Raw genomic sequence first — 25,044 nt, 5'->3', positions numbered from 1 at the left:
TATTGGAGTAGCTTTTATTTACATAAAAGATTTTTTATTTTATTTATTCATCACGGATAACTTTTGATCATTTTAGAACAATTTTATAATGAATGTAAAGTATTTATCGTACCTTTTTTTTTTAAATGTAAAAAACATCAACTAAGTACTCTTTCACCCCTTAATAAAATGCCGTATTTTTATTTTTATTTTTTTGCGCAATTTTTATGAAACACAATTACGTGTTAAAATCTTAAACCACGTACTAGTATCAGAAAATTTTCATTTTGTTTTTCTGAATTCTACTCGGTTAATGTAGCTAAAAAAAACCTACCGAAGTAGAAAAAAAAGTAGAACCAAGCACCATGCAAAATCATTAATTTATGCTACTCATTTTAAAAACACCCAAGAAATTATCTTTTTTTTTTTTTAGGAAAGAGCGACGAGTCAAATTTATTAATCAAGAGACAAAGTGTCTGAGAGGAGCAATTTCTACGGGGCAATGGTTAACCCACATTTGCTCAATATTTTTAATTTAGTTATTTTTTTTTTTTCAATAATAAGAATCCTACTGCGCAAGGCAAGTATATCACCTAATCACTATCCCACACACTCTATCATCACATTTGACATCACCGCCTATAAATATATTCAATTTAATTAATCTAGAGAGAGAAAATCTTTTCATTTTTTTTTTCTCTAATAAAAGGCGTTTCCAACTCTCTCTCTTTCTCTCTCCTCCGGCGACGACGACGACGGAAGGGTTCTCCTTCATCGAAAGATGAAAATCTTCGTCAAGACTCTTAAGGGCACTAACTTCGAGATCGAAGCTAATTCCGATGATTCTGTAAATCCCTTTTCTTTTGATTTTTGTTGTTTTAATTATATTCATTGATTTTGTAGTGAAACAACCCTACTCAATTTTGTTTGCGAATTTGTGTGGTTTAGATCTAATTTAGGGTTTCGTTTTTGAATTTAGTGTTTTTCGTCGTTAATTAGTGTTCGAATCCGTCAATTCAAGGGTTTCTTGTTGTTGGGAGAATTAGGTTTTATTGAATTGCGTGTTTACTTTTGGTTGGGTTTTTGATTGATTTGATTAGGGTTTATAGGTTTGTTAAATTAAGTGGTGGAGTAATCAAACAGTGTGTTGTTATGGATTTTTGGTGAGGTTTTTGCGATTGTGAGTGTGATATGGAAGGTAGGGTTTTGAAGTTCGGTTGTAGAAAAGGGTTGTTTTACGCGAAAGATTTTTAGTTTGGCTGTTGTCGTTCCGAGTGAGGATATTGTACTGGGTTGATTTGTGGTTAGATGTATCTGCATGTCTTCTGGTTGGAGTGTTGGAATTTAGCTAATGTCGTCGACTGCGAATCACAGTCAATTACCATTACTGGTGGTCTTATGGGTTGTTTTTAGTAGCATGTCAATGTAGCCGTGGATGTTTATCGTGATGAACAGTAGTTTGAGCAAGTGCTGAAAGTCGAAAGCACGATTTTTTTTTCTTTTTCTGGTGTCTTTCTTGATATGCTTTTGAATGGATAAGCTATACTATTAATCTTGTCTTTGAATCTAATATGAGGCTCTTTTTATTTTTGTGTTTTTGATGGGTCTTGACCAACAATTTTGTGTTTAGGTTGCAAATGTAAAGAGAAGTATTGAGAAAGCACAAGGTGCAGATGTCTATCCTGCTACTTCACAAATGCTCATCCATCAGGGAAAGGTTCTCAAAGATGAAACAACTTTGGGAGAAAATGGTGTCGCTGATAACAGTTTCCTTGTTATCATGTTAAGTAAGGTAGGCTCTTCACATTGTTGGTATTAAATATTAATGCATGTTGAAATTTTCTTGATTAGTGCTATTTTTTGTATAATCACAAGCATGATAGAAAATTGTGATGAATAATAATGATTCTTCACCCTATAGTCTTACCTTAGGCTTAGGATTTTAGGGGCATTGTTGAATGTTACATGAGTGGCGGTGTTTGTTGTTTTATGTAGACGCCTTGCTAACTTTATACTTTTTATTATGGTTGCTGGAGATTTGTGGTCAATTCTGTCAGTGCATTGCTAAATGCAGTACCTTTTGTGTCATTAAAGTATTTCTTATGTTTATTTTGAAGATCCCTTAACAGCCCAATTCAATTTTTTGTTAGTATAATTTTGAACTTTTTATATTTTTTTTAGTTGGTAATTATATGAAAAGAACTCCTTGTGGCATCACTGCTAGGTGGCATGTGAGAGATTTATGGTAGTTTTGTATTATGATAGACACTTGTTCAAACTGGTCAATTGTTAATCCATCGTTTATAATTATCAGCATGTATGGATAATTTCCAACTTCTTGAGCATAAGAGATTAAAAGCTTTTAAAAGTAGGTATTAACTTAAATTTGGGACATCCCAAAATGCCTCGTGCTAACTGTGCTGTCTGGATGATTTGGCTTGAAATTTAATGGTTATTCTTTAATGTATATATTATTAATTGCAGAAGCCAGCTGCAGCTGGAGCTTCTTCCGTGTCCGCAGCACCTGCTACTCAGGTTAGCCTGGAAATTATATAAAGTGGTGTGATGACATAGTTAACATTACCTGATTTTTATTTTTCTGAATCTGAACTGTAATATGGTGCTTACCTGTGGTTTAGTGACATGTTGTCAAGGAAACTTCTATGTTTTGTGTTGAAGTATCAAGTAAATCTCACTCATGTGTCTGCATTAAAACATGAATGGGGCCTAAATATATTCAATTGATCTTGCTTTGATGACTATAGTTGTCGCAGTGATTGGATTTTTTCCTGGATGGTTTGATTCTGTAATTGGCTGCTGAATGTTGTTCCTCTTTGGCAAAGTTAACAATTTGACATGTAGAGGGGGTTGTCTAGGGAGCTTTAAAGATTCAGACTGTAGACTTGTAGCTATATTATGGTGTTTTTGGTGAGTGAATGGTGACGTGTAGTAATGTTATTATTGTCATTATTGTGAATTTGCATGCTTCTTGTCTTATCCTTCTATTTGATGTGGTGTAGGTGAATCTACCTTGCCTTTAGCTTTTGTGATATGCTTTCTGGTATTTTTGACTTTTTATTTTTTGTAGTTAAATGTTTGTCCTATGATATAATAAGTGGCTCATATTTGTAGGCTCAGCCTCAGAGCACAACAACCCCTACACCTGCAGCTGCTGTGCCCGCACCAGTTGCACCTCAAGCTCAGTAAGTTCCTCAAGTATTTTCCTTTTAATTTCCAGGCTTTGGTGTACCAATTATTATTTTTATTCAATACTGGAAGTTGCTAGGCTTGTATGATACACTATTTTTGCTGCTGTGCTTACAAATGCTATTTTGTTATGTTAGGTCCCAGATAGCTACAGAACCTACTGCTGCTGCTGCTGCTGCAGCTGCCGTGACTGCTGCAGCTGCTGCAGCTGCCGTGACTGCTGCAGCTGCTGCTTCGTGAGTTTTAACCCTTTCTTAGACCATCTCAGCAGTGTTTCCTTCAAAATCACTAATTTGTGGAATTTATCTATAGATACTAACTTAACTATTTGTATGCAGAGGGGATGCAAATGTCTATGGCCAGGCTGCGTCTAATTTAGTTGCGGGAAGCAATTTGGAGAACACCATTCAGCAAATTCTTGACATGGGTGGAGGAAGTTGGGACAGGGATACTGTTGTTCGTGCTCTACGTGCTGCTTATAACAACCCAGAGAGGGCTGTCGAATATTTGTACTCTGTATGTCTATATTCTACTGATTTTTCTTTGATGTTCCCCCCCCCCCCCCACTTTAACTCATAAACGAGCATACACTCTGCTTTATTCACTCTAAAATTCTTGCAAAGATCTTATGGTTCAGGATTATGTTTGCAAATCCATTTTGTTGCTTCATTTGACTTCAGTAGTGCCTCTTATTTGGTTCTTTTGATAAAGAATCTTCTGCTTGGGCATTGTGCCATGAATTGGACTCTGATATGATTCTTTTACTGCAGCTGGGGGTTTTCTTTTTGATTTATTATTTATATACTTACAGGAAGGCTGTTTTCCCTAATTGATGCAGCATGATTTGCTGTCATTTTTATTGTTACTATTTTCTCTCCTTGGTTCTTGCTGATATAGAAATCTTGGTTTGTCATTTTCAGGGAATTCCTGAGCAAGCTGAAGTTGCTCCAGTGCCCAGAACTCCTACGGCTACTACTGGTGGGCAGGCTGCAAATCCTCTTGCTCCAGCTGGGAACCCTCTTGCTCAGGTTGGGAACCCTCTTGGTCAGGCTCCTCAAGCAGCTGTACCAGCAAGTGGTGGTCCTAACGCAAGTCCATTAGATCTCTTTCCACAGGTATGCCATTGGGTTATCATATGCATTACTTTTTAAATAATACTATTATTTCTGGTCCATAATAATCCTATATTATCATTTGTTTTTGTTTTCACCTAGGGTGTTCCCAGTGTGGGTTCAAATGCTGGCGCTGGCTCATTAGATTTTCTCCGTAATAGTCAGCAGGTAATAGCCAATATATGTTTAGTATATTTGCTGAATTGTGTAATTCCTTGATCCTGAATCATTATGTCTTTGATTTAGTTTCAAGCGTTGCGAGCTATGGTGCAAGCCAATCCCCAGATATTGCAGGTGTGCTCTAGTTTCAGTTTATTTATTTAATTTTTTTTTAATGTTTTTCAAAAAATATAAATTTATTTTAGGTCTAATATGTTTTTTCGACCATGTTCAGCCCATGCTTCAAGAACTGGGGAAGCAGAATCCGCAACTGATGCGGCTAATTCAAGAACACCAGTCTGATTTTCTTCGCCTGATTAATGAACCTGTTGAAGGGGAAGGGTATTTATGGATCTTTACTATTTTCTTTTCATTCCAAAAATCTAATGGGTTCTGACTCTTTTTATATGTTTGGAGTAGGAACCTTCTCTCACAGTTAGCCTCTTCAATGCCACCGACTGTGTCTGTGACACCAGAGGAACGTGAAGCCATTGAACGCGTATGTTTTTTTCTTATTATTTTTTTATATTGTAAAATTATGTCATAAATAGAATTGAAGAGGTTTTTGCTTCATTTTACGTGTCAGTGAATTTTAGGATGGGTCTCTAATTTGGCACAAGTGTTCTGAATAATTTTGGGGCTCACGTGGATTAAGCAGTTAAAAGATAGAAAAATATAAAAAAGCTCACTTGCTACTACCTGCTGGTTTTTAATATCATTTTATATCTCATGAAAACCAACTTATGGTGATCAGAAAGCTGGTAAACTATAATTGCTTAACCTTTTTTTATGATGTCCGTAGAACTGTCGAAGTAACAAGTTTGTGTGTCCTATGTTAATAGAAAGTATGATAATTATAAATAGTCTGCTATGACCTTTAGGAAAAGATTTGGATATTGTGGTACATGGCTTTTTTTAGAAACAGAATCATGGAAGTGAATCGTTTTTGTGACTATTGGTGCACTTTTCCTCTTATCATTCGTCTACTGTTTTGGGCTATACTTGTCATCGCAAGACGCATGTGCCTCATTCCAAACCACATGCAGGTTTCATTTTCCCCACCCTTCCTCGCCCTATCTCTCCTCTCTTTGTTGCTGAAGAATGTTTATACTTTTTAATGAAATATTTGATGAAAAGTGAACAACTGATTCTTTTACTGGTTTCTGTTTACCTTTAATCAGAAGGTAGTTTACATAGGCCAGGGTTTATAGTATTCGATGATTTGAGTAGTATTCGATGCTCTGATTCTGCTTATTTACATTTTTTTTGGGTGTTGCAGCTTGAAGGTATGGGTTTTAGACGGGCCACCGTCCTACAAGTCTACTTTGCTTGCAACAAGAATGAGGAGCTGGCTGCAAATTATCTCCTAGACCACATGGACGAGTTTGAAAACGAGGATGATGAAGGCCTTTCCTGAGTTTTAATGGTTGTGTTGATTCTCATCGTTCGGCATACTCCGTTTTTACTGCGTGCCAATAGAAGATTTGCGTTTATAATTGTCGGGCGCGTGAGACGGTTATTTGGATTAGTTGCACACCTGGGATATATCAAATCGGCTAGATGTTAATTTGTTCAGTTTTATGTACCATTTAAACCTTTGATTTGCCTTATCTCATAAAATATATAGCTTAAGCTAATTGAAGAGTTTTTTCTTTTCTTTTGCTTTTCCATTATACTTGGGTGCTCGTGTTTATTTCTCTATGGTAGTTCGTAAATCCATACTTGGCTAGCTGGCTTCATCTCGTCGATCCCGATTGGCACTGCCTATGGAATAACCTTAGGTGCCTTTCTACCGGGGCATTGGAGCATATATAGACGGATAGACCTACTTTGAATACGATTCTCTTAAGCCATTATTTGAGCAGATTCACTTTCTTGGTAACAAGGAACCTTGCCTTTTCCCCTAACTTTAGTGAAGAATTCTTCCAAACCTAATTATACGATCCGTAAACAGCAACACTTCTAGCATGATGTACTCATAAATTATTCAATCTTTGAAAGACAGAGGAAGTAGTTGATTAGACTTTCATAACATAACGACCATGTACCGAGTCATCACATGGGTAGGGGTCAAGTCTTATATTTGCTACTTACAAAATCAAGTTTAATTAATCCTTATTGGTGTTCAGGAACCATTATTAAAATGGGGTTTGTTCATTCAACTTCAGTTTTGTGCTTTAATAGACCAAGTACACAAAAAAAAAAAAAAAAAAAATCCATTCTATTACAATCTTTAAACTAAGAATTGTTGAAGCATTCTCATCATTCAATCTTTAAAACTCTTTGTTTTTGTGATCCAATTTTAAATTACTACTTCAAAGCATTATATTTGAATAAAATATGACAACTACTGACCCCTCTAATAATTGTATATGTGACTATTATTTTCAGGAGGAAGGACAACTTTTAACCGGTAATTACGTGAAACCCGCCATAAAAATGAATTGGTGGTCATCAATTTGAATATTTGTTGATATACTATGCCACGGTCATAATGTTCTAGGGTCAATGGCAGTTCAAAATTGGCATCTTTTTCTTACTATTTATACCCAATGTATGTATTTTCACGGCACCCTCTCACTTGAAACCATCAAAGTCCCCTTCAATTTTTGACCCAGTTTGTTCTTCCTTGACCCGCTTCTATTATCCTAGAGTGATCCATGCTTATATAAATATCTTTTGATCCTCCAAATATATAACATATCAAGCTCTCGAGCACAAGGAAAGTCTTTCATAACTCGAAAACAAAACTTGAAAGCAAGATGGGAAAAGCATTGGATGTTTTACTAGGAAGAAAATCTTCAAAGTTAAGTAGTTTGCTAGAGCATGCTATCACTAGGAACTCGTATCTCAAGAATCGGCAACAAGCACTCTTCTCCATTTCTCAGTCCGATGTTATCCAACTCCTCAATCTCGGTCATCAAGAACAAGCTCTTCTTCGAGTACTATTCTAATCAGGCTACCTCTTACTATTTTTGGATGCCCCTAGAACTACTCCCTCTGTCTGGAATTAATTATTACGTTGATGGTGTAAACTGTGCTTTTAAAAATGACAACTGAATTTGGACGGAGCTTTTAGTTCTTTAGATTTATTGATCATTAACACATATTCATGAGCTAGTCTTATGATAATCTTCATCTGATCAACAGGTTGAGCATGTGATAAAGAGCAAGAACATGTTGGATGCTTTTGACATGATAGAATCTTACTGCCATCTTCTTAAGCAAAACATGTCATTGATTGAAAAAAACAAGTTAGTGTTCATTCTCCTGTTTTATGGTTTGTAATCAATGGAATAATACTGTATATTCTGTAAGAGAATTTGCTCAAGCTTTTTGTTGTTCTTGATTTCTAAATATATTCTGTAATCTGTTGTTTCAGGGATTGCCCAGATGATCTAAAGGAGGCCATAGGAAGCTTAATTTACGCGTCTTCAAGGTTTGGAGTTTTCCCTGAACTACTGCACATCCGAGATTTTTTCAGTTCAAAGTTTGGGCAGGAATTTGTGTCTCAATCACTTGATTCTCCTAGAAATTTTGGTGTCAATGAAAAGGTAATTAGCACTATTAATTTCACATAAGATATTTTTATTGTTTAACCAACCAAAGAGTTGGCATAACTATGGTAAACCGAATTATATGTGCACCTAGGCTCTCTCTTTAGCTGTGTATCTTTTAACATACCAAAAATGTGATAATCATACGCGCGATAACTTGTACCTTTTTTTCGCTTTTCTGTGTTCCTAGGTGTATGGTATAGGCTTTGATCAATTTAAGGAACGTTGATTTTTGTTACAGATTATACAGAAGCTATCAAGAAGAAAACCAAGTTTGGAAACCCAAATGAGCTTTCTTAGGGAAATTGCATCCAACAATGGCATCAGTTTGCAGTTACGCTGAGATGATCGTAATAACCCCATTCCTAAAATATGCATCTAAAAAAACCATTTCTGACTGAACCGTCGAAGGCAAAAACAGGGCTAATCTTCTTTTTTCTTTTTTTAAAAAAAGGGAAATCCTCAATTCAAGATTAGAGGATTTGGAGTGTTCTAACCTACATATTTGTGATCGAAAATTGAAGAGTGAGGTTGAAATGCACTGCAACTTAAAGGGGGTTTCTCTATGGTTGATCTTGACTCGGAACAAGCTAACATGCAACCGTGGAAGCTCCACCGTTTGGACGTGAAACTGTATATTATAACCACAATCTTACACAGAGTACGTAGTAGAAGCTATCGCTGTGTTTTTAAGCCTTTTCAGTTCTCTTATGATAACATATTTTGTTACTCATATTGAGTAACTTGAATATCCTCCTTATGATAATCAATAAACACTTGTATATTTTTGTATGATATTAATAATTATAAACGTATAATTTAGTACCTCTTACATGGGTTAGGAAAGATAGGTCTAGCCATCTGTTTTGTTCTATAATAATGCGATGCTAAATACTTCTTCCGTTATTTGTTTTTGCAACAGTTCTAGCTTTATGCATCATTGCATCCCAATGCACAACTTTAAGCATTAATATCTTCAATTATCTACTAGTGAAATCATTAAAAAAAAATATACTCTTAATATTTGAAAGTATGCATCAAAATGCGCGAACATCAAGGAGATCTATATAACAAGCTCATAATCTTAACAGGTTTTAACCTTAGCACATACTCCATTTGCTTAGTTCTCTCAAAAGTTCACTCCATCTCTATAATTAAACACAGAAACTTGAAAGACTCAAAGAGTATAGAACAAAGAACAGGTAGTGACCCAATCTTGTATATCGAAGCAGGATTACTTCTCCCAAAGTTTCATTTGGCTAAACAAACAAAAGCAGCAAGAATTCCCACATAAGGCATGAGTTTGGCATCTCACAAATCACAAGCTATTACCAGTGATCTTGGTATTATTACCAGTACATGTGATAAACCAGGCATCTGATAAGCCATCTATAGCAGCCAAAGGGTATAGCAGCTATGAGTATGGACCGAATGGCGTCTATTACATAGGCATGACAAAAATAGTTCATACCTGATTACCAGACCCAAATCCAAAATATACCAAAAATCAATAAACAGTTTGATAACTATACTTATATTGTTAGAACAGCTATGTTTGTCCACGAGGATGTAATTTCCAATACTTCGTGGCATACTTCGTATGACCTTACACAATTAGAAGTGTAGAACAACCCAAAGAGAAGTTTCTGTGTGCTTCTCGTGTGAATTGAACCTAGAAAACAGACACTTAAATTCAAAGTGATATGATATCTTCATGTTTGATCAATCAACTAGATATTATATAAGGTATGACCAAACACTATTTAGAAGTATTGAACAAATCAAAAAGAAGTTCCTGTGAAATTTGAACCTTAGAAAATAGACACGTAAATTCAAAGTAATATAGCATGCTTATGTTTGATCAATCAACTAGATATAAGAGTGAAATAGTAGCAATTCTTCTAGTTGAGAACTCCTACAAACACGAGATACAACATACGCCTACTAACAAGAATATACCATATAACATGTACTCTAAGATGCAATATTACCACCACTTTGTTGCCACAAGTTGATGATATCAGTTGCTTGATTAAGAAGAATAATCATTTGTTTCTGAGATATCCAGGGCTTATTCTCTAGCAGTACCTTGAGCTCTTCCCAAGCATCTTTCCGAGGCCAAAAGTAGTAGGGACTTAATGGAATCGTGCCATGTCCCGGTATGGTTTGGTCGAGGGCAAGACCAATGTTTTTCTCCATCCATATGAATTTCAATACTAGCCTCGGTTTATCCATTGGCTTCACAGCCACTTTGAGCTTCTACATTGACAGCACAATGACGAATTCAAATCAGTCACAACTTAAACACAACACACAATCTGCCCATCATACCAATTTTGAAGTATATCTTATGATCAAGGAACATTATTAGCTATTAGTTCACAAGAAACCTTCATTTCTTAATTACAGTAATTCTTAATTTTGTGGCCGGGTAACAGAAATAACAACCTGTATTTTTAACCCGAACATGAAATTAAGCATAAAAATTTAGAAATGATCTAGTTTCCCTTGTCATTATATAGCTCAATACACGATGACTATTGTAATAAATTCATTATCATATAAAATTGTTAAAGTAAAATGTACAAACATCTATAATCCTTTCTCAAAAAAAAAAAAAAAACATCTATAATCCAGTACAATTATTCATGATTTTTTCCTCAAGAAACTAGATTTCTTCATTATAGTCTCTAAAAGTACTATCAAACAAGCATAAAAAATAAATGCCCAAAAATATATTCCAAACACATCAAAACCTCCATTAAACCAATTCTGAATAACCAAAAATCAAGCAAAATATCAAAATCACTCTCCCAACAAAATCAATTCATGCCCAAAACAGAATTCAAACAAAACCCCGCATCAAATTATCCAATTACACAAGAATTGAATACCAAAATTTCATGAAATAGGCTAAAATTCAGCAGAAAAAAAAAAATGAAAAAGAAAAGAGTAGCCTAACCTCTTTGGTGATTAGCAAGTCATCTTCAATGTCAACCTCATCTCCAGCAATGGCGATATCAGAAATGGTTTCAGGAGCAGCAGAGAGAGAAAAACTGGAATTCCTCAATTTCTTGTTCAATTGAGGAAATGAAGATGAAGAAGAAAAGGGTTTTGGGTTTGCAAAGGCGGGAGCTTTAAAGGGTTTAAGTGATAGTTTTGGAGATGGGTATGATGAAGGTTTAACAATGGCGTTGATGTTAGGTTGAACCGCCATTGAAAGCATTTTTTGAGTTCAAAAAATGAAGAAAGAGAGAGAAGGAGATAGAGAGATGAGGAAGGTGTGTTTCACTGAGATATATCACTTGTAGGATAAGGAAATTTTCTCAGTAGGTGTTTTCTGGTTTTTTCTTTTCTTTTTTCATATCATCGTTTTATTTTTAAGTAAAATGCCAAAACTAATGAATAGTTCGGGTGTTGCCTCAAGGTAACTAGTTTTATAGTTGTGCAACTACTAATTTTTAAGTTGCACCACTGTTAATTTTTACAGAAATTTAATAATTTGTACATAGCATGTGTCTCCTATATTTTTGTAATATAATATTAATGTGTGTGTAAAATAAGAGCATAAGATAATTAGCATAGATGGTTTAATAATAGCATATCTTTTAAGAGGCCAAGTGTCTAACTATAGCATAGGTGCATCCAACACTATTACCTTTGAGTTTTTGACTAATACGGAGTAGCCAAGAGAACATAGAGTATAAGGAAGGGTGCAACACATTGTCGTAAGTGATATCGCAATTGAGAAGGGGTGGTGTCATTTATTAAACATGATTTAGCTATCAAAGGTGGTGATGTTGGGAGCACCAAAACATATCTTGTGGTATTGAGACTAATCTTGTCTAACTCAAGTATTTGTGTAATTGGCTTCAAATTCCTGTAATACAGCATTCAAATTTGGCTTAAGGAGATCTTTTGTCAAAAAAAAAAAAAAAAAAAAAAAAATTGGCTTAAGGAGAACATTTGTGGACTTGGTTAGGTTATGCATCAAGGTGTTTTTGGAGGTCCCAAAGGGGTTTAGGATGTCTGCTAGTGCTCAAGATAATTTCTTTCATGCCTTGACCCATCTCTCGTACTCTTTAGAATCATCTCTTGTAGCTCTTGACTTTAAATGCTTATATTCCGAAATAACCATGTAATCGAACCTAGTTCATTTTTTTATAGACCTATTGGTAACTCTGTTATGGTTCCAAACCAATTTGTATGACCTTGAAAGACATTCCCACATTCATTTCAAATTTGGAAAAAATTCCAGAAATTGGTTCAGAAGCATGAATTATAAACTTTAGTTTTAGATAATTTTTGACATTTTTGGGTCCAAAAATGAAAGAGGCCAATCTTTCCCTTCATTAACTCAAGAGCACCATGACCTTTATGTAACCGGCTAGTGACCTTATATGAGTACAATTTACATTGTATAGCCTTGGGATGCATTCCATACCATAGCTTGATTTTTCAAGATAAGGTCTCGAAATCTCTGATAGTGAGTCGATTTCGTGTATTATATAACCTTCAAATATTCTATGGTAAATGCTAAAACATGAATTCAACAGTATCCAAGTAACAATTATTTTTTTTGATAGTAACAATTTTTTTTTTATATTTTTTTTTTGATGTAAAAAATGAATTATTATTATATATATAAAAAAAAAAAAAAAAGAAGTAATGATGTCTCAGGACCATGCTTCAACATGGTATCTACCAGCCTTCTCCAATGCCCTGAGCCATCTCACAGCAGCTTCCTTTGGAACCCCACTTTGTTTGCTAATGATCTCTTCGAAAGTTGACATAACATCAGAAGGCATTTTGGTTGAGGAACCAGCAACGTACACAGAAGCTCCTTTACTGAGTAAATCCCAGATTTTCTGCCCGTGCTCCTGCATCTTATGTTGTACATAAACTTTCTGTGGCTGGTCTCTCGAGAATGCAACATAAAAGCCCCCACCTTTTTCTTCTGAAAGAACCCCTCCATCGCGTGAATGGAGCAACCAAAAATCACTATATAAGAAATCATCTTCTTTATTCCGGCAACCAAAAAAGAAGAGAATGGGAGCAGTTGGACCATGTTGACTCTGTACAGCTCTTTCTGCCACAAACCCTCTAAAAGGAGCACAACCTGTGCCTGGTCCTATGAGAATAAGTGGTAATGATGGAGATGGGACAGGAAGAAGCCCTTTCTGGAACCATACTGGAACAAAAACCCCTGTTTACATAATTTTAGAAAAATTAGCATTTTACATCTTGACAAATAAGTCATAAGCAATTTAAATGATTTTATTTTTTTATAGTGATAGAGCAAACACCTTGTTGAGGATCAAGTGCAGCAAGCCACTTTGAGCAGAGACCAGACCTCTTCCTCTTATATGGTGTCGTCCATGTCACCACACTCACAGTCAAGTGCACTTCATTAGGATGAGCGACAGGAGAGGAAGAAATGGAAAAGGCTCTGCTTTTCAGAGGGGGCGTTAGCTGGACCAACCATTCAAATGGCATTTGGACAGATGGGAAATCCTCCAGAACCTAAAATCCATCGACTAAGTTTATGAAAATACTTGAGGAAGAAATTGTGGAGACAGTAGATGATAGGGATATGTCAAGTTTGCTTCCGAGCTAACGAACAAAAGAAACAACTCACCTCAAGGACAGATCTTCTTTCCTTTTGGTTATACTGATATAAATCATCTCGGCCCTCTGCTGATGCAAAATATTCCAGTCTTTCCTTTTCATGCTCAGCAGTGGCAAAGTAACTCATCACCTGCAACACAAGATATTTAGAATCTATCAAAATAATTAATACTAACACCAGCATTACCCTGCTGCCTTTAAAGAGGCTCCCACTACCTTGGGAAGGGTAGCGAGTTGTAAATATGCAGCCTTATAATTGCAGTAATGAAGTAGCCTTATGTCTGAAATTACATATATAGTGGGGGCCTGCATTGAAGTGTACTTTCAGATAGTCATGATATAAACCCTTATCAAATAGGAAAGGTGACTGGATACAAGATGTATCCACACTCTAGTGTTTTCTGTATTTTTAAAATGAGAAACAATTCCTTGACAACGTGGTATGGTCTGTAATAACAAGAAAGGGATATATGTTAAGAGCAATAGAGGATAGCTTAATGGGTTTCCATATCAACCAACCCTAGCAGAACAAGTGAGGCAATGGCAATATTAGGAATTGAAGATAAAAATTATAATAGAAGGAAAAAACTGTGGAAACTAAAGAAAGCCAACTTTATGCAGCGCAAGCTTGACCTCCTTTACACTATGTTAAAATAAAGAGAAATGGAGGGAAAGGAAGAGAAGAGAAAAGGAGGGATGCATCATCTAATGCAAGGAGGGAAAAGGAGGGAATTGGAAGGATCCATTTTCTTTCCCCTTTTAATAAACCAAATCCCTTTATTGTTGGAGAGATTTGTAAGGAAAATGGGAAGGTCACCTTCTCCCTTCCCTCTTTTTCCTTCCCCTCCCTTTCCCTTCACTGCTGTTTTTTTAAACATAGTGTTAGTTGTTCTATATGGATGTGCGCTTACCCTCCAGTTTGTTTTACTTTTAACTCCACTCTGATTTAAAAGTTTGTTCCAATTTCTGTGGAATCCTGTCACTTTCTCAACAGCCTCTACTATTATCATTTTTCAGAAAACCAATCCCACCACAATGTTCTTTTAAAGCATTCCTATCAGTGCACTTATTATAAGGCATGGAGACAATATATACCAAAACTGAGTGTTCAAAAAATGAATGACAGTGGGCAAACATCTGTCACAACTTCCAGGCCGAACTTTTAGTACCTCAAAGAAATAACGTCTGGGGGAAGCTGAGTCAACATCCATGGTTGACTCCACAAATGTTCTTAGTCTGATGGGCACTCTAGATGCTGCAGCAGCAGCATTGCTTGAATCTCTCAACTGAACCTGCATTGATGATAATGTTTCCATTTATTTATAGACTTGATTAGGGCAGGGGCTGCATCTGTACAGTTAAATATCATCTTTACTCCAATCATTTAGTTAATTTTCTACTATATCTAAACCTTTTCTGCTGGAATTATAAAGGAAATAAAGCCAATCAGTTTCTATTGTTCATTGTCAAGGGCAAGCAAAATTCATCAGAGGGATTAAGCTGTCATAAAACTTCAGTTTATGACGGCCACAACCTATTTTAGTTCTGCACTCCATAATGTCAATGTTATGTTTGTTTGTTTAACACCAAAACTCATGGAAAGTAGAACTTCATAGGAAGTGGAAGAGTGTGCTTACATAGGCCCCATGTTTAACAAAATAACATTCCCCACTTCCTAGAAAATGAATATGTACTCTGTAACAGCTTAAAGTTCATTTTCCATCTTCAAAGTTCACAAAGTTCAAAAGAACAAAAGGACCTAAGTGGTCAAAATTACATACTGTGATGAATGCTTCAGGGTCCAAGTTACAACGACGTATGAATGCATCTACAGCATCAGGATTTTGAGATGGAATTATCTCAAGCACATCGCCAACTTCATATCCAACTGCCTGAAATATGATTGAATTGCTTCAACATCAAAACCCTTTATTTATACTAAGGCTACCTTTCTAAACAAAAGTATAACTTTAATTAAACTTACATTTGAATGAAATTGAAATTCAAGATGGCGAACATCCCTCCCACAGCTTGCTTGTGTTAGTGAACAATTTCTTGTCTGAAAGAAAAATATACAACCAATCAAGGAGTAAAAATAAGAACTTAGAAAAAAAAACCCATACAAAAACCCCAGCGAGTGCATGTATACATAATTTCCTCCACACTAACTATTAGTCTATTACAGATATACTATATCTACTATATCTCCATACTTATCATACTGTATTGTAGTGAGATGTTTAACATACTTCTTACTAAACCTTTTCCAGGCTCCTTCTGTAGGCTAGAAATACTGTTGGAAGAAGGCAATAATAAATTAAGAAGGGAAGAAAACCAAGGACGAATATAAAGCTCTCGAGTCTCAATGCTTGTCTATTTGAGACATCTAAGACATAAGAATAGCCTATAACCAACACCAAAAAGAGATCTTACAAAAAACCAAATTCAACATAAAATTCAAAAAGCGAAGTCCACTAGGGCGGAGATCCTTTTAGAATATCTCATCACCATGAGAATAATCATACATATTACATTCAGATGAAAATAGAAGTGGGAATACCATTTTTAACCAGCACTGAGGCCTACTCTTATCTGCAGGAAATCTTGCAGGAGAGATCAAGCGAGCGCTTTCAATTAGCAATGCCCTGGACTCAAAACCTGGCATAAAAACAACAAACAATGACTCTTATACAGGGGAAGCATTATGAAAATAATTATAAAGCCATAAATCTTCAAAGCTTCAGAGATAATGAATATTAACTATTGATCTGAGTGAGACAGGACTCAGGAGAGCAGTAGATTTTCCCATGGACGGACAAAATATAGTGTACTCCCTCTCCCAATAAAGCATCGAGTAGATCAGAACTATATTAGATTGAGACAGGAAAAAAACTCTAAAAGATAAAAGCAATTTAAAGAAGCAGAAACAGGTTACCTGAAGAAGTTGAGTATAGTAAACTCGCCACATCGTTGACATGATATGTTACAGAAACTTTAGATTGATTCATAAGTTTCATATCTGGAACTACATCTACTCCATTTGGAAAGAGGCTTGGATATATATGATTCAATGAACTCCATAATGAAGACATCCAAGGATCTAAAGATCCCTCATACCTATCATTTATCAATGAAGGAAGAAATTCTGTCATTAGATTGACTGAATGAGTCACAGTAAAACTACGAGCTGTGAGATTTAACAACTTTAGATGATGCAACTAAAGATGGGTCATAACATGAACGACATGATCTGATTTGTTTATAACTTAATCAGTCATAGAGAGATAGATGTACAGTTTGGAATCAACAAATGATATCGATCCAACCCTACCCTGAAGGATGCTGATCGTCTCCAAGACCTCTTTCAATAATAGGTGTTCCACCAAGACCTGAAAGCCTTTTGTCCAGCTTCTTTGCAACAAACTACAGCAGTTGGGAAAGAAAATAAAGTTCCTATCAATGCCTGAAAACAAATTATCTGACTCTCAAACTCTCAAAGTGCAATTATCATAGAAACTAAATGCATTCAATGGGTGCAGCTAAAGGCAATGTTTAAGGCAATAGAAAATAGCTAGCAGATACACAAGTTGATTCCTTAATCTAATTTATGTACGGGCATAAGTAGGCAGTTCTTTTCTTAATGTACTGGCCTACAGTAGACAATGGACTGCATGTTCATTAGGGATGTTGTGATATATTAATGATAACACCCAATCACCATTGGAGTGCTCCTTTATGCTCCACTCATGTGCTAACCTTTTTAAGCACTATGCTTTACAATTGCATTATAAAGTCACACTTACACATGATACATAGGCTAGAATCAACAACTAAACATACACCATAAGCAGATGCCAACAACCCTACCAAGAGAGAAAGAGGTACCGTAGTTCCCCAACGATAAAGAGAGCCCTAGAAGTATTACATTGTATTTCTGATATCCTGAGTCTCCCAATCCAAAAACCGCATGGTGTACTCCTTCCAGCCAATCTTGAGTAAGGTGCCTTTGCAATAGAAACCTCCAAAACACCTATATTTTATTTTCCAACATTATTACTCATCAATCATCACCAAAATGAAAAGAATACAAATTCTCACCTCAGAAAAGTGTTCTGTATCTACTACTAACCTTCATTGAATCAGGAGTGTCACCCTGTCCTGTGGTAGAGACAACAAAAATTACAGCTCTTTGACTGGGCAGCAAACTCTATGACAAGAAACAATCATAGATCAAAGAGTTAACATTCATAATGTCATAATAGTTAAAGAATGTAGTAAACACTAAACTATCTAGACCTGAAATTCCACTCTTAAATCTTAGTCTATGAATCACACACGCGCTCGAGCACACACACTCGGGCAATGATTTTGGCAAAGCTCTGAATTGAGTCTATGCCCAATTTATGTTTAGGCAATCTCATGTACACAGTAATAATAACTCATTAACCAAACAGTTCATTAAAGCAAAATTTCCTTAATCAACCACATATTACCATTAATTCCCTTCCCCAACTAAAGAATATTCTGCAAATAGTTCATGCAATTTACGTGCCTAAAGCCACTCAAATTATGAAAAAAATATCAATAATTCAAATAAAATATCATAACAAAATTCTTTTTTTTGTAACAAACAGTAACAAAAGCTAGGGTTTCGATTAGTCAATTAATCAATCGATATAATTTCAAATAATACCTAACCAATTTCAACATTCAATTCAACAATTAAGCAATTAACAAACCAATTGTAGCTAAAAGAAAGCATGAAATTGAAAGAACAGCAGAAAAGAAGAGAGACATGAAAATTACGGGATCAAATTGGTCGATGGAGTAGAGAGAGACAGGGCAGCTTCTGCGCTCAGCTTCACGGGCGATGCGCTCAGCAGCGTCCATGGCATTACCGGTCTGAGAAGCGTAGAGAAGGAGTAGTTTGGGTTTTTCCTCCATTGAAATAGCTTCTTCTTCTTCAATGGCTGCTTCTACTACTCGAAAAGGTTGCAGAATGCTGGGCTACTCCGCTAGTATTACTTTAAGTAGTTACATTATATTTTGAGACATTTTAATTAAATGAGAATAAACTATAATTTAAAAGGTTGAAATATGGTCGAAAGTACAAAATAATGGAGCCAAAAAATAATTTTAACATTTTAAATTATCATTATATGGTTATACAACAGTGGGGTTTAATGGAACAAAAATAAACATTTCTATTGAGGGTGTTGATTTGAAATCTTATGAAATAATAATAATTGAGTTAGTTTTCTATTAAATATTTATGTGATAATTTTACCAACTTATAACCTTTTTTTTCCTTATAAAAATCTATTAACTATTATTAAAACATGTCATGCTTACATCGATTATATTGGACATATATCATGCTATCATTTAAAAAAATTCCGCCAATACAAATATATGATGTCAGCTATATCATGTTTATTTATTTATTTATTTGTTTATTTATTTATTTATTTATTTTAATTTTTCTACTTAGCTTATATTTTAGAAGTACATTGTATAGGTTTTTTGTAACTAAATTAATTCATTAATAAAATGCCATACAACATCTACATTATATAATTTTATTGGGAATAACATGCATCATTAATGTAATATAATGTATACTATTTTGAAATATTTTCAGCACAACTAATCAAAAATAATATATTATTTTTTGCAATCGTAGTTTAAATAATTTTTGCCTTATTATTTAATCTTTTTTATATATATTGCATTTGTTTATTTCACACGAGTTACCTTATTTTTATATTATATCACAAATTAATTAGGAAAAAAATATTACAATTACCGTGCATCGCACGGGCACTAATCTAGTGGCTTTCTAATGAAAAGCCTACTAGAGTGATAAGCAATATCTTAATGGCCTAATGTCATTTTTTGGGTTTCGGTTATTCTTTTTTAAATTACTCCGTAGAATGTATCTATGCTAATGCAGGGAGTGTGTAATTTGTTAAAATTGACAATTTCAATAGTAAATGTGATAGTTATAGTCCTTATAGGAACGTTATTTTTCGAGAATGAGTGACAGTTTTTGCTATTGGTTGATATTAGTCATATGATTCACCGACTCTTAGTTTTAAATTCTTAATTGATGGTTCATTGTTATCATCAATCAAGAGTGGTGCACGAACGTAACAAACACAAGGCACAAATCAGCTACCAATTACGAACAGAAGGTTGAGTAGTCACTAAGCAATCAGTATCACGTCAAGGGTTCATCTCAAAGGCAAGCAGTAGTCGCCGTGGTTTGCTTTAGAAGCTATGAGCACTGGTGAGAATGAGATTGTGGTGGTACGTCCAGAGTTCATAAGTAATGGTCCTGCACTCCTGTATATGCTCTTTCTCGTTTGCTGATTGCTATATCTATACCTTGCATAAAATGATTGGCAAAAACTGGTTTTCTCAATCTACTTGTAGCTGTTGTACGAATATTTTACGATTATTTCAGAGGTGCAGGAGAAAGGATCAACGGACCATCTATCATGTAAACAGCGTGAATTATATATCGTTACTTTGTGCTTATTCTTATTTGAGGAATCAAATTAGTGATATTACTGTCATCTCTTAGATTAATCTGATACCTTTTTCTCATATTTCAGAAGGGTGGAAATCATATACAATCTCTCGAGTATTCTTCTAGAGTGTAGCCGGGTGGGTAGATCAGCAGATCAGTTTATCATGGAACAAAATCCCACCCTGAATCTTTTTAGAAAAATACTCTGTAATTTAAATATTTTTTCTACAAAAGAAAAAAAATACACATTCTGCTCTGTCTCATGGGTGTCGGGGTTCCGCTTCACTTGCCATATCACTGTCTTCAGCTCCAGAAAACTCTGAGCAGCTGTTGACATTTTCAGGAGCCACAATACTTTCATTGTCAGCAGAAGCCTTGAGTACTGAATCATTGGCAGAATCTGAAGACTGATCACTATGTAATTTGTCTACTTCTAAATGGGAAGCCTCTAGGTCTGCTAAATTTTCTGGGGTCTGAAGAGCAGAATTGAGGAAGTTTTCATCTGATGCTTTACTTGTCATCACACTATCTTGGTTAACAGATACTTCTGAGCAGCTGCCGACATCATCAGGAGTCACAATACTCTCATTGTCAGCAGAACCCTCAAGTACAGATTCACCAGCAGATTCCAGGGACTGATCAGCATCCAATTGGTCTGCTTCTAAATTGGAAGCCTCAAAATTGGCTTTTTCTGGCAGCTGAAGACCTGAATTGAGGAAGTTGTCAGCTAGTAATGGATCAGCAGGCACTTGACGGCTCATCAAATCACTTGGACTTTCCTTGTTCATCAGATCTTCCATCACAACATTGATTTCATTTACTTCTATTGAACTGTTGCTAGGTTGCTGAGAATCTGATGAGGCAAGATTGTCATTCGGAATGGACGCACCTCCAGAAATATTACTTAAGTCATGGGATTCACCACTTTCAAATGCTTCAGAAGATAAGTCATTACTTTCAGACTCAAGCACATCAATTTTCTGAGGTGATCCTTGAAGCATCTCTTCTTTATCATTTTGGAGAGGTTCAGAAACAGTCTCTTGTAAATTAGTAGAAGGTGCTGGGCTCTCAACATTTGATACAGAATCCACAGTAGTTGCATTAGTTGCTGCAGCAAATGACTGAAAAGCATCCCAGTCATCGTCATCTTCAAAATCGTCGTCAGTTTGATGTGGGGAACTTGCAGGAGAATTTCCCTCTTTACTTTCATATGATTGATGTGGCAATTTGATTTCCAATATTCCCGCGTTAGGTTTGGCCTGTGTTGTCTGGTGTTCTTGTGTAACGGATGCACGGATAATATTCTGTGACAGAAGCACAATGAAAATGAAATGCCAAAACCCAATTGAGCATGACCAGAAAAAAAAAAAAAAAAAAAAAAAAAAAAAGAAGATGAAAGCCTTTGCATGACTCCTATAATGATACATTCTTCAATAACAAGAGGGGATCACATTGCTGACTCTGAGAACGTATTCACAAGGGCATGATTTATGTATATACTTCATAGTGTATAACTTCACGAATTGAAACTTATTACACTTTTGAACACCCATCACAGTAAAGATGAAAGCTGCATATTCACGTAACCAACTTCATGGCTTGTTAAACATATGGATAGGTATCTACTGAGGGGTCTTATCGCAGAAAGTTAAACATATGCTGAATTTGTGTTAATCAGCAAGTCAATTTGCCAGGGACGAGGGCTCTCTTTATTCTAATACCCGGCATTGGCTGGGTTGGATACATTTAAGCCAGGGAGGCATATTCCACAGCACACGCACCAAATAAACTCCCACCAACCATTACACTTTAATATATAGGAAGCTGTATCCATATCTGATTCTCCTCACCTCACTAAAAGACATCCACGTAACTCCTCATTCCACTTAAATTTCAATATTAACATATTAGACTTTGGAGAACTGATACCTTTAAGAGGAGAAAATCAACCTTGAGCTAAGTATATATTTTAAACCAAAAGATCAAAAAGGTGCAAGATGTGTAAGCTAGCTTCAGGAGCTATTCCTACCTGGATCTGTTGCCTAAGTGTCACAGGCATTCCAAGCAGAACCTCTTTCAGGTGTTCTGCGGCAGAGGGAACTTGAGCAACATGAGAGACAAGTCTGATAGCAGTGTTTCTTAAGTCAATTGTTTCCTACAATAAATGCAATTAATTAAAGATTAGAACAACTGTGAGTTATACTTGTCAATACTAACATTAAACATGCAATTCTAAAGAATCTAATCAAAAGCTTCCATGGTAATACCTCAGAAGGACTATTTTCAGTGCTAGACAGTATCATGACAACTGCTTCCAGAATTAAACTCATAAGACCTTTTTGACACTCTACGTCCTTTGGAAGTGTTTGCATAAGTACCAAGATTCTCAAACACTCCCCAGCAAGAGCAGCTGACTCTCTGGTTACAGGTTTCTAGCCACAAAAGCAACACTAATAAATCAGACTCGTGACATACCAAATTCCAAATAAGAAGTAAAATAGGTCAACCACAATACCCTTATAATTTCCTGGATGACCATGAAGATGTCGCTGAACAGTTCTCCAATTAGCAGCAATGGGAAGGAGCTGACTTTCAAATTAATACCTTTTTGAACCATGTTTTTGAGCACTTGCAATCCAATCGCTTGTACCTGAGAGAAAAGTCCCCACCATGAATTATATACATGCAGTTAATACTGGCTGCAAACTTGCTTGCTAGGCATAAATACAATAAATTCCCTTACCTGTAAATTAGCATCCATAATAACAAGCCGAATAGATCTAGTGCAACCAAGGAAAGTAGCTACATTCTTAGTACTCTTTTTCTCTGGACACAGTTCCATCTTATATACCAGGTCAGCAAAGGATAACATTTGCTCCAGGCAAAAAGCAAGCTTTGCATGCAGAAGCCTGCGTACATTGGACCTTCTATTTTCCAACAGATGTATCGCCTCAATGCAATCTATAGCAAAATCACTGGTAAAGTTTTGACAAGCGCCAACGATACTTTGTAAATGATGGACAGCATCAAGCGTTAGAACAGATTTATCTGCATAATTATACAGTGATATATCATTAGCAGGCCTTAATAAGAAAAGGCTATGAGACCACAAGCTCAAGAATCAAATGTCTATATGTAAATACAAAAGTAAATATCATAACAAATTTCTTAAACATAAACGTAACAAAACTATGATTATTACTAATTTAGAATCTATCCACTAATATAATATTTGTAGACAAATGTTACTCAGTCAAGGATGCAGGCGTCAAACCCGGGTATGGATCCAAGAGTTTGCCTTGAAAGGATTATAATTTATAACTACAAGGACTGTTAGTAGGTGTCCAAATTTGCACTATGTGGCAATGGAAACACAAGCAAGTTTATTTCTTTTTTCTAAGGTATCTTTCATGTTTGTTTTTACATCACTTGTTTGCTTATTTAAGGAGAGGAAAAGAAGTAAAGCTATGAAAGGTCCCAAAAAAAAGGGTAATGATATGAAGGGATATAATAGGGAAAAGTGGAATACAGTAAAATTTACTACTATTAAGTTATCTCTTTGACCAGTCAATACTCCCTTAACAAACAGTAAACCTTTTCTCTTCATAGCTTACCCTTGAAAAACAATAAACCTTCTCCTTTCACAATATGATTTAAATACAAATGCAACACTATAGCCACAAGTATGATTGGCCCTAAGGTTTCGTTTCAATTCACGCCAATTAATACCTCACTTTCTGAGGTTTTTGAATGCGGTCCTATCAGATATAATTTATGGACTTTCATTTACAGTTAAATTGTGGTTCTGGGTCATTAAATGAGAGATTAAGGAAGCATAGAAAGCCCACCTTTACACAGTAAGAATTATCTAACTTAAAAGTAAAGGAAATCATCACCGAATCATCTTGAAATTGAGCTATGACTCAAATGAAATCTTACTGAAAAGTAAAATCACATTTTATTTTATGCCTTTCCTGGAATTTGGATTCCTTTTGAGGGATAAATCACGTTTCTTTTGTTTTTTGAGTCAGACCCCGTGTCCATACCAGTCTCAACAGTGGTACAACGTAGGTGATTGGAGAGTCCAAGAATAATTGTATAATATAAATCTAACTGAAGTACAAGGATAACTAAAATTCAAATGGAAAATCATTACCTTCAACAAAGCTGTTCAACAACACACAAATTTTTACAACAAACTCAACAATCTTTGAGAAGCTTGCTTCTGTTGCAGCACTTCGAGCACACTTGTAACCAGCTATCATGAATGCCAGGATCAAATTTAATTGGTTCTGTGCACAATGGAATTAATATATAACAGCTGAAATATCAATAGCAATAGCATAAGCGAAATTTAATTACTTCAGGAAGACAGAAATAACATACTGCATTTACAACACGATTCAACAGAATCTTTGCAATGGTAAATAGCTCAGATATCAGACCCTCCCTACTGGATTCGTCATGTAGGATATCACCGGTACTGAAAAGGAAAATAAGAGGTTAGTTATGGAGTTTGATTGAATCATAGAAAAGTTCGAAAATACGTTAAATATTCATTACCCTGCAAAGGTTTTGTAAAGATAAGCCAAACATAACTCCATCGCTAGACTGACAAAGCTATCAATCTTGAGAAAATCATCTGGACTGTTATGAACAATCTGTTCAAATAAACAGGTATTAGACTGCAAAAAGAAACAATGGCACCAAATAACATTAAAGTAACTAAATCCCCAGAGTCTTATTAAGTTCCCTGCCTAAAATAGTTGACAGGAAGTTTAACAAATGTAAAACCATACCATATATAAAATATGTAACAGTCCCCAGCCCACCAAACGAAGGAGAAAATGGACACAAGATGGTATGGTTG

The 25,044-nt window shown here is 35.5% G+C and overlaps 5 protein-coding genes across 10 annotated transcripts in view; 2 read left to right on the top strand and 3 right to left on the bottom strand.

Annotated features, from left to right (window-relative positions):
* The first annotated feature begins 639 nt into the window (after positions 1-639).
* On the top strand, positions 640-6,110 carry LOC110728190 (ubiquitin receptor RAD23d-like). The gene is made up of 12 exons (XM_021907852.1): positions 640-826; positions 1,610-1,771; positions 2,464-2,514; positions 3,112-3,182; positions 3,324-3,422; positions 3,525-3,702; positions 4,107-4,301; positions 4,401-4,466; positions 4,545-4,592; positions 4,693-4,799; positions 4,878-4,956; positions 5,737-6,110. The coding sequence occupies exons 1-12, from the start codon at positions 761-763 to the stop codon at positions 5,872-5,874; spliced, it is 1,260 nt and encodes a 419-aa protein (XP_021763544.1). The 5' UTR covers positions 640-760; the 3' UTR covers positions 5,875-6,110.
* Positions 6,111-6,234: 124 nt separating this feature from the next.
* Positions 6,235-8,920, top strand: LOC110728191 (IST1 homolog). Its single transcript, XM_021907853.1, has 4 exons — positions 6,235-7,399; positions 7,608-7,711; positions 7,840-8,011; positions 8,256-8,920. The coding sequence occupies exons 1-4, from the start codon at positions 7,220-7,222 to the stop codon at positions 8,355-8,357; spliced, it is 558 nt and encodes a 185-aa protein (XP_021763545.1). The 5' UTR covers positions 6,235-7,219; the 3' UTR covers positions 8,358-8,920.
* Positions 8,921-9,798: 878 nt separating this feature from the next.
* LOC110728192 (30S ribosomal protein 3, chloroplastic) lies at positions 9,799-11,370 on the bottom strand. Its single transcript, XM_021907854.1, has 2 exons — positions 10,977-11,370; positions 9,799-10,273 (listed from the first exon to the last, which is right to left on the bottom strand). Exons 1-2 carry the CDS (start codon positions 11,238-11,240, stop codon positions 9,989-9,991), a joined length of 549 nt encoding a protein of 182 aa, XP_021763546.1. The 5' UTR covers positions 11,241-11,370; the 3' UTR covers positions 9,799-9,988.
* Positions 11,371-12,666: 1,296 nt separating this feature from the next.
* On the bottom strand, positions 12,667-18,685 carry LOC110728189 (NADPH-dependent diflavin oxidoreductase 1-like). 4 transcript variants are annotated; one of them, XM_021907847.1, is made up of 13 exons: positions 18,449-18,685; positions 17,772-17,849; positions 17,568-17,672; positions 16,974-17,065; positions 16,578-16,759; positions 16,404-16,478; positions 16,203-16,300; positions 15,627-15,701; positions 15,424-15,534; positions 14,812-14,934; positions 13,653-13,772; positions 13,321-13,537; positions 12,667-13,220 (listed from the first exon to the last, which is right to left on the bottom strand). In XM_021907847.1, exons 1-13 carry the CDS (start codon positions 18,584-18,586, stop codon positions 12,691-12,693), a joined length of 1,944 nt encoding a protein of 647 aa, XP_021763539.1. In that variant the 5' UTR covers positions 18,587-18,685; the 3' UTR covers positions 12,667-12,690. The 4 variants fall into 4 exon arrangements, with proteins under 4 accessions (XP_021763539.1, XP_021763541.1, XP_021763542.1 ...); XM_021907849.1 differs by lacking the exon at positions 16,404-16,478; XM_021907850.1 differs by lacking the exons at positions 17,772-17,849; positions 18,449-18,685 and having other exon boundaries at positions 17,510-17,668.
* Positions 18,686-20,206: 1,521 nt separating this feature from the next.
* LOC110728188 (protein SWEETIE-like) overlaps positions 20,207-25,044 on the bottom strand; it is a 32,861-nt gene continuing 28,023 nt past the window's right edge. For all 3 annotated transcript variants that reach the window (XM_021907844.1, XM_021907845.1, XM_021907846.1), the window contains 8 exons: positions 24,738-24,835; positions 24,561-24,657; positions 24,331-24,466; positions 22,918-23,222; positions 22,690-22,824; positions 22,442-22,606; positions 22,204-22,329; positions 20,207-21,478 (listed from right to left, as the gene is read on the bottom strand). In XM_021907844.1, coding sequence (XP_021763536.1) covers positions 20,435-21,478; positions 22,204-22,329; positions 22,442-22,606; positions 22,690-22,824; positions 22,918-23,222; positions 24,331-24,466; positions 24,561-24,657; positions 24,738-24,835 — 2,106 coding nt within the window. In that variant the 3' untranslated portion in view covers positions 20,207-20,434. The remainder of the gene's footprint in view (positions 21,479-22,203; positions 22,330-22,441; positions 22,607-22,689; positions 22,825-22,917; positions 23,223-24,330; positions 24,467-24,560; positions 24,658-24,737; positions 24,836-25,044) is intronic.

Source organism: Chenopodium quinoa, unplaced genomic scaffold (genome assembly GCF_001683475.1).
Source record: "Chenopodium quinoa cultivar QQ74 unplaced genomic scaffold, ASM168347v1, whole genome shotgun sequence".
Classification (NCBI taxonomy): Eukaryota; Viridiplantae; Streptophyta; class Magnoliopsida; order Caryophyllales; family Amaranthaceae; genus Chenopodium; species Chenopodium quinoa.
Note: the sequence above shows the minus strand (reverse complement) of the source record. Positions and strands in the feature narration are given on the sequence as shown.